At 32.1% G+C, this 15,026-nt stretch overlaps 1 protein-coding gene across 1 annotated transcript; it reads left to right on the top strand.

Moving 5' to 3' along the window:
* Positions 1-272: 272 nt before the first annotated feature.
* Positions 273-8,479, top strand: LOC100569588 (homeobox protein orthopedia-like). The gene is made up of 2 exons (XM_003246671.4): positions 273-1,038; positions 7,204-8,479. The coding sequence occupies exons 1-2, from the start codon at positions 996-998 to the stop codon at positions 7,677-7,679; spliced, it is 519 nt and encodes a 172-aa protein (XP_003246719.1). The 5' UTR covers positions 273-995; the 3' UTR covers positions 7,680-8,479.
* Positions 8,480-15,026: the final 6,547 nt, after the last annotated feature.

Below are 15,026 nucleotides of genomic sequence, written 5' to 3'. Positions count from 1 at the left end.
CTCGAGTGCCGCGGGCCATCAAGCAGCGGCGGCGGCGACGGTGGTGGTAGTGGTAGTGGTAGTGGTGGTGTTGAGGGTAGAAAGGTAGTGGTGGTGGTGGTGGTGGTGGTGGTGGTGGTGGTGGTGCTGACTGCTGGTGCGGCGGCATCAGTCGGGTGGACTACGAGTGAACAGACGCAAAATATGTGCGGCGTGCAGTGACGACGGTGTGACGGGACTCCCGGGTCCGATTTTGACCACGCCCACGTCGGCCGACGATTGGTCCAATCAGAACGGCGGCCGGATGCTGCCGCTGATGCCAACGCCTCTCGGCACAACGCGCGTCGCTGACGAGTGGCCGCCGGTGGCCGCAGCCGCCACTGCCTCGGTACATTATACCGGCGCAAGCCATAAGGCCGCCGCCACTGTCGCTGACGCGTTATCCGAATGCAACACCCGCGCCCTCGTAGTTGTACCACACGCGTTAGCACTACTTATCGCATCACACACCGTATCGCACCGTCGTCGATATATCGTACAGCGCGCGTGCGAGTATCATTTATCGAGTACCTATATAGTCGTCGGTCCGTTGATTCCGCCGCGTACCATTCGCGACAGTGCGTGTAAAACAGCAAATAAATAATAGTAATATAATTACATTGTGTTGGTCAATACATTTTAGATCTAAAAAGTTATCCTCATTACAATTTTACATCGTCCTGCCGATCGGATTGAAAAATTTCCACGCGATCGCCGCCTATATTATTTATATGACGACCATGGCCAACCGTCGGCTGTGCCCTCCTAGAGGGACGACTGCCGTCGGTGGTTCATTCGACTGTTGGTCAGATGCCAACGCCACGCGATCGAAAACTGAGAGCGTCTAGTGATTTTTCGTTATTCGTCCTTGTCGTGGTTCTAAATAATATTTCTTCTACTTTTTTACGAACGCAGAAAATCGAAAATCGATCACAATTCTGTCATCGATACCGTTTAGGCCAGGGTTGAGGCCGAACATGCTCAACAACATCAGTATAATTGGCCCGAATAATGTCGGCGGTAAGCATATAATCTAAGAAAAATAAATATATTTATAATATAATAATATATAGTATTCGTGCTGCAATTGAGCATTCATTTTATAACCACAAATATGATTATTACTTATTATATTATATAGGTATAATGTATAAATTATATCATTTAAACGTAATTTGTATAAAAACTAAATCGTCAAGTTATATAGATGATATAACTAAGTTTTATTTTGAATAGGTAGATTCATAGCAGGTATAGGTTCCGATAATTGTACCTAAATAATAAAAGCATATTTTAATAAGCACCTACCAATTAAAATATTAAACGATCTTTGGATGCTCTTCAAAAACCATGTAAATAATGAAATTGTAAATGATCTTATATAGTTGGTTCCTATAGTAAAATAAGTTTTAACTACTTGTATAGGTATAATGTGTAGATACCTATATAAATATTTCTTTCCCGTGAAATATAGGTAAATAAGTCTAAATGTATGTAACAAAAAAATCACAAAATACGCTTATCATTCAGCAAAACACAGAGATAGAGGCATAGAGCGTCTGCAGATTGTGTATGATAAAAAACAAATATACATGTATTGCATGTTGTTTTATAATATGCACTTTTCATTATTCTAATTTGAAATTGATAAGTCCTATAGAAGATTTTGACAAATTATTCATTGCAAGTAAATTATAAACTTTTAAAAATATCTACTGTTGTTTGTACGTTCAGATGTAGCCACATAGGTAATCAGCTAGACATACCAATATGTGTGTTCTACAACACAAAGGTACTATATTTAATATTAATAAATAATAATATTATTATTATATTATAGGTATTATTATAATATTAGCTACCTATATATTTATAGGTAGCTAATACATCTTAAAATCATGTTGAAAAATAATATTAAATGCAACTATTACTTATTAAAAATTAATGACTTAAACATCTAATTATAGTAAAATATTATTTCGTCTAAAGATTACTTATTCCTAAAAATGATTATTATTATTATTCCACATGATTATATTGTAATGATAAGCTTTGACTGTTGTATATGTTATTACTGTTATGTCTTTATCCAAGGATAAAAGGTATTCTGCATTTCTGCGTAATGTGGCAATGTCTAGAATTCCTAAGGGAAAATGTCATCTATACTTCAAGTTAAAGAAGGTTTAAATTTTGAAAAGTATAAGTTGCAGTGAATTTGTATCGTGTTAGTTATTAAAGAAATAACATATGACCATTAACATAATTTCAAAACTAATATTGGAACTAATATTATAATATTTATTTATATTTGTTAAATAAATAATATTATATAATGGTTATAGCCTATAATAGGTACCTATATATTATAATATATCTATTTTTCATTTAACGCGTATTGATTACGATTTACGAAATAATATTATGATAATAAATATAATAGTCATAATATTTTTCCGGCTGTTACATCATTATTTCATATCGGCTTTCAATTAAAAGTTCCATATGAAATGAATGTATTTTTAATTTAAACATAAAGGTATAATATCACAAATTATTATGATTAACGATTATTTGATTACATTTTTAACAAAGAACCAGTTGACAGCTAACCCGTTTTAACCCTTCAATTATCCCTCTACAATAAATTTATCCATATTCTGATTTTTGGTATTTTTAAGTTTACTTAAAGACCATCATTTAAAATACTTAGATTAAAGTGTCCCAGCTGTGAGATTGAAAATTTATTTTTTTTTAATGTAAACCACACTATTTTATTATGAAATATTTTTAACATTGGTAGATGATTATTATTTTGTGATAAATATCAACATGCACATCTGAATCTAAATGCGAAAAAAAATATCTGAATTATTCAACTTTATTTGTACTAAATACCTATATAGTATTCAAAAAATCTAAATTTTAATAAATTCATATTTAAAAGAAAAAACAGTGAGCGATGAATATAATTGTTGGAATTACTTTATAGTCTATATATATTATATATATAATATATTTTAAGTATTATACAGCTTAGAAAAAATGTAACATGAAGCAATCCGGTGACACTACACACTTCTTTCTTTTATTATTATAATTTTAAACTTAAGGAATTTGCACGATAGTTTATTTAAAATAAAGAAAACATAATTTCATATTCATATACAATATACATGATGAACAAACAGTTCATATAAACATAATTTATGCTTATTTTTTTTTTTACAATATTTAAAAAAACTCTAAGGTGGGAATATTTTGTTAATTTCTTAAAACTTTAAAGTTATGAAAAAATCATTTTTGAGTAAGGAAAGTTCTGAGTATAATCATTTTGCGAATTTTCGATTGTGTTGAGTTATCATTTCAGCTAAAGCATTTTAAATGTATTAAATATCTGATACGTTAAAACAAAAATAATTGAAATAATGGTGTTCAGTTAAACAGAAAAGTTCCAAACGCGCATCAAAATATTGCGTTGTACGAATGCGTGAAACACAGAAAATCGTGAACTTCATAAGGTTATACTTAAAAACTTATGATTTGGAGCAATTCATTTTTGCAACACCATTCTTAACTCATTGTAATACATAGTTACTAAATAAAAAATAATGACATTTGAGTGGGAGTTAAACTAGATTTGTTCTCAATAAATTATTATAATAATTATATGTAAGTACACATATTATATTTTTGAAGTGTGAATGGTGGGAGGGGGTTGAACCCCCTTAACCCCGTTGAGCACGCCCATGATAGGTATATACTATACGTATTAACTATATATATAGATCCCAGGAATGCTCGTATAATATCCCATCAATATTCAATACACTATATTATACTTATTATTCGTCATGGACTGATTTTGTAATTATTTAAAAAAAAAAAAGTATAGCTATAGTATATCTGTATAGATTATTACATTAACCATCAATTAAACTCAATTATAAAACTATATGATTACGTTATATCTATATTAATTAAGTATCCTCAAATGAAGTTACTCATAACTTGAACACTTTTGAATCCAACAGTCAACAATTAAGCTAAACCCCTAAGACTTGTCTTGAGGTTTTTAACACGGTGTTATATATTGGCCTAAGTCTTATTTGTATATTCAGTATTTTCTTAACATTCAATTGTTATTTGATTTAATGTATTTATTATCCTCCATGGTCTGCCAAGTCTGCAGACTTAAAGAAACCATAAGATCAGTAAAACAAACAATAGGATCCATGCGATAAAATGTGCAATGTATTGTCAGTATTATATTGACTGACATAAACATTGCAGTATTGCATGAACAGTAATAAATGTTCACTTAAATTTTACAACCATCATAATATGTAACTACGGATTACAACATTTTTATACTTTTAAGTTTATACACCGTCGTAGATATTTTGAATCGGTGCGATTGTATCTATATTATGTAGGTATCTATATATTAAGCAGTACCTAATACCTACATATGCCTACTTATATAACATAATAAAATCGAAATTATAGTATATTAAATTACTCAAAAATCAGTAGGTATATGCACATATAGGCAAAATAAATATAATGTTATGCAGATGCACACTGGCTAAATATTTAAAAAAAAAAAGGTTATGTTTTCACTCAAATCCAATACTGTAAGGACAAGTAGTTGTACCGTCTACGGTTGCACTTCGATTACGCTTAATCAGCTGATAAAATAGATTTTATAAACGGCTAAATTCGGTCAATTAAACTTTGGTTAACTTCACGGACTAAGATACAATTTTATCATAATCGGTGGTTAACTTTAATCGGAGATGGTATACAACTGGCCTTAAGAATACTAATAATAATAAGAAATAAGTTAGGAAAGCTCACTCTGTGAGCGTGCTAAATTCACTGTTCTAAAAGTATCTATATATTTTAATAAAACTACAACACTACGCAATAAACTATAATTCCATATTACACAATTTAAAAAAAATATATTTATTAGGTATATCAACAATGGCAATCGTAAATATTAAATAATATGTACTGGTAACTAAAGGATGGACGAACGGACACAACGGGGACCTAATATCCTAATAAACTTATGTTTAGAAACCTATACCTAACTTGCAGAAATACTCTCCACGGAATATAATACAGGTTGCATTACACGTATGCGTAATATAATATAGCTGGTATCTACCTACAATATTAGAGTGTATAACAGTAATATGCGCAAGTGTAAGTGTAATATACTAATATGTTTATACCCTGTGGCTTAGCCTGGGGGGTTGTGGGTGTTCAATCCCCCACCATTGATATTTCCCCCCTAATAACTGTATTATTTATATACGAAAACTGTGCAAAACCTGGTTTAATTTATACTCAAACCCCCTCCCCCCCTATATCATAATCCTAGCTACGCCGCTGTATAAACCTATATACTATACACACTCATTTCATTCCGCAAAACCCAGTTATGTACCTAAAGCGTATTTTTGGTATGAGAGTCTACATAGTCTATTCAATATACATTTACTGCAAAATTTACCTACCTGTATATAAAACCAATTACCAAAGATGGCGAATTAATAATTTTTTAAATCTAATTTATTCGAATCCCACGATTAAGGGACAAGTTCAAACAATATATTGTTCTTTAAAAATTTTTCTTTTTAAGTTCCACGTGGATTTGGAAAAAACGTTTCTGCTATACAGCCTTTATACAATATGCAAAACCGTAAAAATTGCGTTTAGTCAATACCTATCTATATTCTATAGTATACCTATAGTTAACTCTCCACAGTCTACATTATACTATAAGAACTGTAGTCATATATTGTCATGACATTATCATGGGGACTTGGTGCGGCACGGTTAGTTGGTCGCAGTCACTAACGTGTTCTGAGGTCGAGCATCAGTAGCTCCAGGATGGGTGACCAGTCATTGCAAACCACCCGAGTTTTTAGTAATATAATCATCCAATATACACGTGTTCTAAACTAACCATACCACCCCCACAGTAAAAAACCAGCTAATAACCATACACTTAAAGTGTTAAATAAGTTTAAAAATAAATAAATATATTACTATGATACCTACCTATGTTGTCGTTTAAGATTGGAAATATTATGTAGATTGTATGTACCCGGGCATAATATACACTATTATGTAGTGTGCTATGCTATTTATATGTTATATAACCGTATAGTTGATATGTCCAATTATAATTATTTATAGGTAAGTATCGTAGATCGATATTATATGATACAATATTGTGCGTCGTTTGAGGTTAAAGGTAACGCGCACCTAATGAGAGAAAGAGTAAGAGGGAACCGGAAGGATATAGCCTGGTAGCATAGCTAGGGCGCGGGAAACACGATAAGTCCGTTCGGACAACGATGAGTGCGCATGTCCATTGTCCACCACATCCTACCTGCTATGTGTGTGTGTGTGCGTGTGTGTGTATATTGTGTTATACATATTATATACCTATACATAATATTATACATATATTTACACAAGCATATTATTCTCGCGTGTGCGTTCACTTAAATATACGTGTTCTGCACATCGCCGTCGGTTGATTATATTAGAAATCTCGGGTTTTGATTGGACGGTCGGTTAAATTTAATTTCCAACGCCAAATTAGCCCCGAACCGCACCGTTACCGCATGTTACCGCTATATGTAAGCGCGCTCGTATAATATCATCGCGTTGCCCTGCATCGGCGTCGTCGTCATTCCTTTTAAGTTTTAACACCCGTTCAGTCCTCGTTTCAACCACAAATAATATCGACGTCCTATACTCACGCACGCTCACACTATAGGTAGACGCTGATATTTATAATGGCACACCGCATCCAATTTGTAATTTCGACATTTTCTCCGACCGTTATACAGTCTCGACATAATAATATTATAACTCACAAGTGTTTTGTACCTATATATTACAGCTGGTGGACACGGAGGTTCGACAATATTATGCGTCAAAACTTTGTCACTAAAACGCTGTACCTATATATATTTACGGCAATAATTTTCATACGGAAAATAATAATAATATTATAATATTAAATATCTAATTATTTTAGACATAAATCATATTTGTATGGTATTAATAAATTATAATATTATATGATATTATACTCGCGCATCATGTAAAATATATCGACGTGTTTTTCTTTTTTTTGTTGATGTCATTCGCACACCACAGGCCATAAGGACTTCGATGGTCTCAAACATCGATCGCTACACCAGTTGCAGACCGGTGGTAGTGGTGGAGGTGTACACGACGTCGGGGGTAGTCACGGACTCGGCGGCACAGGTAACAGTCACCTGCAGCAAGGCAACGGCCCGTCACCTTCGCATCAGCTGTCCACCGGCGCCGGAGGTGGCGGCGGTGGACCGTTCCGGTTGTCGTGCGGAGGTTTCGACCTGTCAACTGCGGCCGGTCACGGACTGGCCGCTGCTGCCGCTGTGGCCGCCGCTGGTGGTGGTGGTGGTGGCGTCGGACTCAACGGCGACGACGCCGGAAAGCCGAACAAGCAGAAGAGACATCGGACCCGGTTCACGCCGGCGCAACTCAACGAGCTGGAGCGGTGTTTCAGCAAGACCCACTATCCGGACATTTTCATGCGAGAGGAGATCGCCATGCGAATCGGTCTCACCGAGTCCAGAGTACAGGTATAATATATATTATTTTCACTTTCTATTCGCTAAACAAATTGTATAACATACGCCATGTGATCAGAAAACCCAAAACTTGTCGAAGCTGTGTTATTGGGCAGGAGTGCATGACCCGTTGTACTAGAACCTATATAGCCTATTGATACTCTAGTTATGACAAATTAAAGAAATTTACAAAAATTCTAGATCAATTATATGGGGACCCGTTGGGATCAAATAATATCATTACGCACATGGCACATCCATAATATTACGAATTTCCTTCATTAGTCATTATATATAATCGAACTCGTGATCATGTAGGTAAGTTATAATTCTTCAAATCATATTGGTCAATACCCACCAATATCACATTGCTTGGACATATTAATATATTATATAGGTACTATTTCGAGCATTTTTAATTTGAATGCAGTGCGAGTTCTGAATCATATGAATCTATCTGTGTGTGTGAATTATTGTGTATTTAGTTCATAATTATTAATAATATATTATATTATATTTTATGCATAACATAGATTATAATACCCGATATAATAATATGTAGTATTTACAAAAAATTACAATTATATCCTTCTGACTCTGTGGCGTTGTGGGCGTTATTCGGGGCGCGTGCCTATACTTTGTTTATATGATATCACGTGTACAGCAGTCAGCAATCGTCCCCAAACATCCTATGATGTTCGTCTGAATACCAATAACGTTCGGATCGGCAGTAAAATATTAAAATCAATTGCATTTTACAGTTACATTACATCGAAATGCGCATGTTGCCACCTTATAATATAAACAAACCGACGATAATGCACAATAATACTCGATATTTATATTATATGTTATGTATTTATATTATATTATATATATTATTATGTTACACTTTCTAAAAATGTGCATAATACCTATATCATTTTACAAAGGTTTTTCACGGATTTTCCAAACAATTAAAAATATAAATACAATAAATTCTAATTTCTAAATAACGATTGTAGAGGCATATCAAACTGTCTAATCTTACAAAGAACTTGTGAATAATATAATTGATTTTGTGCATCCGAATTTCGTCAAATTAAATTAAAAATTAATATTGTGACTATGTATTTTCAATGTTTTTTAATTGGTAAATGAACAGCGTTTTAGGGAACTTATGATTAATTTTGAATTACCAAGCTTTTTATCTCAGCGAAAATTTTGTTTATCGACATTTATAAAATAAAAACAAACTATATTAATTTTAAATTTCAAATGTCTATAAATAGCTCAAATAAACACAAAATATTTATAAAATATAAATGTATAAAAATATTTATTTATACCTACTAAATAATTAACCATACTTAATAGTAATTTAATTTTATCACTATTTAATACCAACGTTTTAAAACTAACGAGGCAGAGATAGGTATAAAAATTGTACATTGAATAGGTATTTAAATTGTAGATATACATTTGAACAACTACAAATTAAAACCAAATATGCATGTTGTTGAATGTTGATTAATCATTATCATCAAAACCAAGTATATTTACGCGAGATTATTTGTACATAGAAGCGAAGAAATATAAATTATTAATAGTATAGTGACCTACTAAATAGACATATAGTGTAGGTACTAGGTACTAGGTACCTACTAATTACTAAATTACTATAGTACCTAAGTGTTTTTATTTTACTAAACGTGGTTTAACTATTATAGTATATTATACATAATACCCCCGACCTATAATATTAATAATGTATAATATAGTTTATGCGATTACATGAAAACGTATACATGTATGATGTATAATGTAATTATATTCATTACTGCATCATTACTTATTTATATTGTCCATACTATCAGCTGTCTAGCACGTCATAATATTATGCGATTCGTGGGAATATGTTGAGATTTAAAATGTCATAGTATTCATCTTATACTATAAAATATAAACACTTCCTTCTCACATAAAAATATAGGTACTAAATTAGAGTTTCCAATTGTCATACCAGAAACGTTCCGGTTTTGCCAGGACTGTAGAGCTTTTGAATACAGCATCCCAGTGTCCCGATAAAGCGTTTCGTGACGACCATTTGCCCGGAATTAAACTTTAATAATTTATGTTTACATTTTGTCTTTTACAAAAAATTTCTATTAGAAGAACACTATAAGTATAATAAATGATAGATAACCAAATTGATTACTTGATTGATCTTTTTAGAGCTTGGTAATACATTTTTTTTAAATAGGTAAATTCTCCTGTTTTCTTACGACAAATTTTGTTCTCGCTTATCGCTAATTGATAATTTAGTTGGTTACTCATTCAGATTTATAACATTGAGTTAGTTGTTACATTATAAACATAATATTATGTCGTAGTGTGCTTAACATTATGTGTGGTATACTGGTATTCCAGTTACGAAAACATAGGATGTTAATTATTAAAACTGGTGATTAACCGTGGAGGGGAAGTAATTTTTCACACAAAAATTACCTATAAAAAAAATATTTGTCCTGGTTTAAGTAAAACGAAATTTGGCAACCTTGGTACTATATAAACCATGCAAAAGGCCGTACTAATACACATACCAATCGGAGAAATAATATCGATGATAACTAGGGGCCGGAATTATATTCTTTTTTTCTTTAGTCTCTACAGTCAGACGGGGGTTCGAAATCTTTACAAATCATGAAACAAGTGAGTTAATGGCAAAAGTTTTTTTTTTGCATGTTTAGGAATATTTCAAGATTAAAGAATTTTTCGTATAATAAAGAATATTAGAGAATATATCGATTAATTTTTATAGATGTTCGATATTTTTTGTTGCAGTGGCGTAAACAATATAAATTATATGTCCGATAATAGTGATATAATATTGTATAAATTGCAAAATCCACAATTTCAAGCATTTTTAGTAAAATATACTGTCAAACATAAACCCGATGAAAGTCTGTTAAGAAAAAATTATCTATCACATTGTTATGATAAGACTTTATCCAATATAAAAAATGAAATAAGCGATATTAATATTTGGTTTTCTGTTGATGAGACAACGGATATAAATGGCCGTTATGTGACGAATTTATTTGTTGGGATATAAGTAAAATCATCCGACTCGTTCTTTTCTCTGAACATGTAAAGTATGTACATATTTATATCGGTCTATCTGTATTATGTGTTTAATTATTTTGCATATAAATGCATATTTTATTATGATTTTTAAAAAATATTGGAAGAATATTTTCAACTTTTTAAGAGAATACTAGCATCTTATTTTGGCTATTTTAAAAGAATATATTAATTACCTATATATAATTGATAACATTATAGATGGCCAGATGGGTACCCTACCGCATATTGTTATAGCTGGTATACACAAGGAACATTATCATTACGCCGGAAACGGACAAGACGAGCGTCGCGCGTGCGTAATAACATATATAATAACAGTAGTAATAACAATAACAACAATAATATTTATATTTCATACTATTTACGATTGTCTGGCGCGTGCCGTCCGATTGCTTTTGTCGATCGCAGAAGTGTCTGTTTTTGAACGGCAGCGGCCCAAATAAAACCTAACCTAAAAGTTGTGCACGTCGTCGTTTCAGTGACGGCCGGCGAGCGGTAGCGTTGTGTACGATATTAACTGTACCTACGCCCGCCCGCCTGGAGCCCAACGCCGGCCGTGCGGGAGGCGTGTAGTGCGCCAAGTCCGTCCCCCGTCGTTGTCACCTTTTCGCCGCTGCCACGGCCTCCCATCGGCTCCCTCCGGTGGCGCAACGAAAGTAAAATAACACCCACCTATCCCCTCTCCAGTGTCTCCACTCTTCACCCACACACACACCACCACTCGTCCGACTATACTGTACAACCCTCCCTTCCCCTACCTCCACTCCCCACGAGAGCAGGACGGCGCCGAGTTTTGTTTTAACGGACCCTATTCTCCCCCATCCGTGCAGCGCCTATGCCTAATAAACAGTGATCAACCCAAATCCTCACGACTGTTTATCAAACGCGCAGATTGCTTTCCCCGCGCGCGTCGCAACCGCTACCGTTTCAACGGTTTGCTTCCCCACGCAAACGCCACATAAAATAATACCTATATTATTATGTACCCATATACTTTTTTCACCGCACCTCCCCCATCCAACCCCCGTCAAAGACGCCGCAAAACCTTCGAGCCCGCATCGTTTTGCGTTTTTTTGGGAAACTCGTGGAAAACGATTTTTAATCAAATAAACTCGCGTCGTGTTCAAGTTTCAAAACTTTTTTCGTGCACATAGTATATAATATAATATAAGCTATATATATATATGTTCTATGTATACATAAACGTGCATCGCTATAATATATATTGTATACGCGTATACCCACGACCCATATATTTTATAACGATATATGCGTAGCGATGGACGTATATATATAATATATCACATTAGGTGCATATATGTAGTGATGTTAGGTAGGTACTTTGTAAACCGGCCTTTGGTTTACGATTTTAATAAACAGTAAAATATATATTTAATGTGCTGCAGTAAGCAGTTGTGCGGTGTAATATATAGCGCAACATAATATATCCTGTGTATCATGTGACTAGGTATAATTCAGTACATATAATATAGCCTCATAAGAACCTATAGTTGCTTTTTTCAGTAACTCTGTATTATATTTATTATTTATCTTTTAAGAACTATCAACTATATACATGTAAATAAAATATATTGCATAATATATTCTATAACGGTAAGATTTAATGTCATAATAATATTAATTAAACCTTCCACGCTATAGAATAATAATTTGGTCTTAGGTATATTCATTTAATATATTGCCTATACTATATTATATTTTGTATTGTAGGTACAACCAAAATGTCGTCCAGTGTACTTATAATAAATATATAATATATTAAACAAAAAGTGATAATAAAACAACTATTGTCTTATCATACTTACACCACCGAAGTACCTATATCGAACAATTCGAACTAACTATATAATATAATACTTAAATGTATATTTTGTCATATCATAATTTCTCACAATCATTTATTTATATTTACCTATGCTATTATTAGTGATATTTAAAAATATTCTTAAAAGTAATATTTGTATATCTATCGTGTACCTATAGTTACGTAGAATTATAGAAAAGTACCTATCCGATAAGAAAAAAAGCCGAATTAAAGACTAGGTACCTACATCAAAAATTAACTTTGTTATCAATATGTCTATATTCTTTCTTTGTCCAATAACTTGCTTTGTTATTTGTATTGCAAACACTTGGCCTGCAGATTCCTAATGATTGATGGATTCTTGCAATAACGTGTGTCAACACCTGGCACAATACTGAAATACCCAAGTACGATAATATTTTACGGTTTCTTTCTTTTACTTTGCCCACAATGTCCTAACTTTGATATGCTGTCCTTTTTGGAAGAAGTTCTTGCATTTTTTCTTTTCTTCTGAGTTCTCTCTCTTCTATCACCCACTTGTTAGGATGTTAGGAATTTGTAGACCAAATGTTTAACAATACAAATAAAAAATGCATTGTTGCTTATAAAAGTAGGAGTCAAGTGTCAAGTGAGTTATTACTACTTTAAAAGTAAATACTAAATACCTATAGTAAATAATTTACTTATTTATTTGTTCTCCAACGTGTATGACAGGACATTATTTTTAATAAAAAAACAAAGTGATAACTGGACATGTTAGTGTTGTGGACCAAATGTAACCCACACAATGCTTATCTATACATAATATATATGCTCGAACTATAAAATGTATAAAACAGATGAAATAATGTGATACGTTAGCGAAAAACATTGTAGTTTTTAGATATACACTAATGAGTACCTACATATTTTATACACTACAACACTGTATCGTACTGAAAAAACAATTTTAAGTCGTTAATAATTGTTTTTTGTAAACGATAACTATTAAGTATTAATTATTATAATGTAGTAGTGTACAAATAGAGGCGTTTTAAATAATAATATACCTACTTATAACTTATATTTATTGTGTAATATATTCATAATAGAAGAATGGATATAGGCTATTAATGCATGCAACACAAGAAGTCGCGTTCTTTAATGTGAAATAAAGAAAGGCGATCCTTCACTCCCGCAAGTGGACTTTTATATGTTATACCTATATTATGTATAATGAATATGTGTATTGTAATCCCAAATATAATTCCCGTATGATAAGGTTGCATGGACTTCCATTATTCTATTATCTATGAATGTATTATATAATATATGTAACCTAACTTATTACAGGTATATTGAGTATTTTTAATTGTAGATATATGTTCTGTGTAGGTATATAAAATCAACATTTAACCGAGTTCAATGATTTAACGTAATATTGGGATAAAAAAAAAATTATCAAAATAAGCACATATTAATTCATAAACACAATTAGTGGGGGTTTTAACCCCCCCCCCCACCCTTCAGATTTTTTAAGCATGTTTTAGTCTAAAATATAAATAATCAGGGTCCATGCAGCTGATACAATTCAAGTTATTTCCCTATAGTTACACCTATGAATATTATGCAGGTCTGTGACTTTTGAATGTAACTAAATGTAAATAGATGAACCAAGTAAAATTCTTAAATCTAAATTTATTTAAGACAAAATTGCATATATATTGCTATTTGTATAGTTATAATTGTCAATTAAATATTAAATTCACTTAAATTTATTATAACAGCTAGACTGAATAGACATTAGTTTATGTATACTTATTTCTAGTAGTTTTAGTATAGGTACCTACTAAAATTAAAAGTATGCAAATATTTTAAGCTTGAATATTTTCTATATATTACATACAAATGTTCACCTTTTTACTAGTACAACTAATAGGTAATTTTTATAATTACCTATCTGATTAAAACTGGAAATAGCTATTATACTAATATTATATAGAAACCTATATATTACTATATAAGGCTATTGCTCTACATAGGTACATAGGTAGTTTCAGAATATTCAGAGTATATATTATACCTACCAATCTGTTTTATAGGTACTAGTGTTGAACTGTAGAGTATATAGTGCGATAGAACTGATAGAAGTATAAGATTTAATTACATCGCAGTTTTCCATTAATTATATTTATATTGACAGTTTAGCACAGAATATTTAATCAAACTTGTTATTGCAATACCATTTACCAAACCCTGTATAGTTAACAACTACGTTTCAATATATATTAAACGTTGTTTAAATTTCAAAATTCTACACAACTATTATAGTTATAATTGGTTTCGTAAAATGTATAATATTTTTTGAAACTCTATACCTAAATTTATAGTTTACTATACGTTATTTTACACAAGAGTAAATTATAGGTACATAT

Source organism: Acyrthosiphon pisum, chromosome A2 (genome assembly GCF_005508785.2).
Source record: "Acyrthosiphon pisum isolate AL4f chromosome A2, pea_aphid_22Mar2018_4r6ur, whole genome shotgun sequence".
NCBI classification, from domain to species: domain Eukaryota; kingdom Metazoa; phylum Arthropoda; class Insecta; order Hemiptera; family Aphididae; genus Acyrthosiphon; species Acyrthosiphon pisum.
The sequence above is the reverse complement of the archived record's forward strand: the minus strand, read 5'-3'. Positions and strand labels throughout refer to the sequence as shown.

Bases quoted from the DNA above. Each gene is read 5' to 3' on its own strand.
- LOC100569588 (XM_003246671.4), top strand. From the start codon at position 996: ATGCTCAACAACATCAGTATAATTGGCCCGAATAATGTCGGCG. The intron at 1,039-7,203 runs GTAAGCATATAA...CGCACACCACAG, and splicing joins TGGCCCGAATAATGTCGGCG to GCCATAAGGACTTCGATGGT.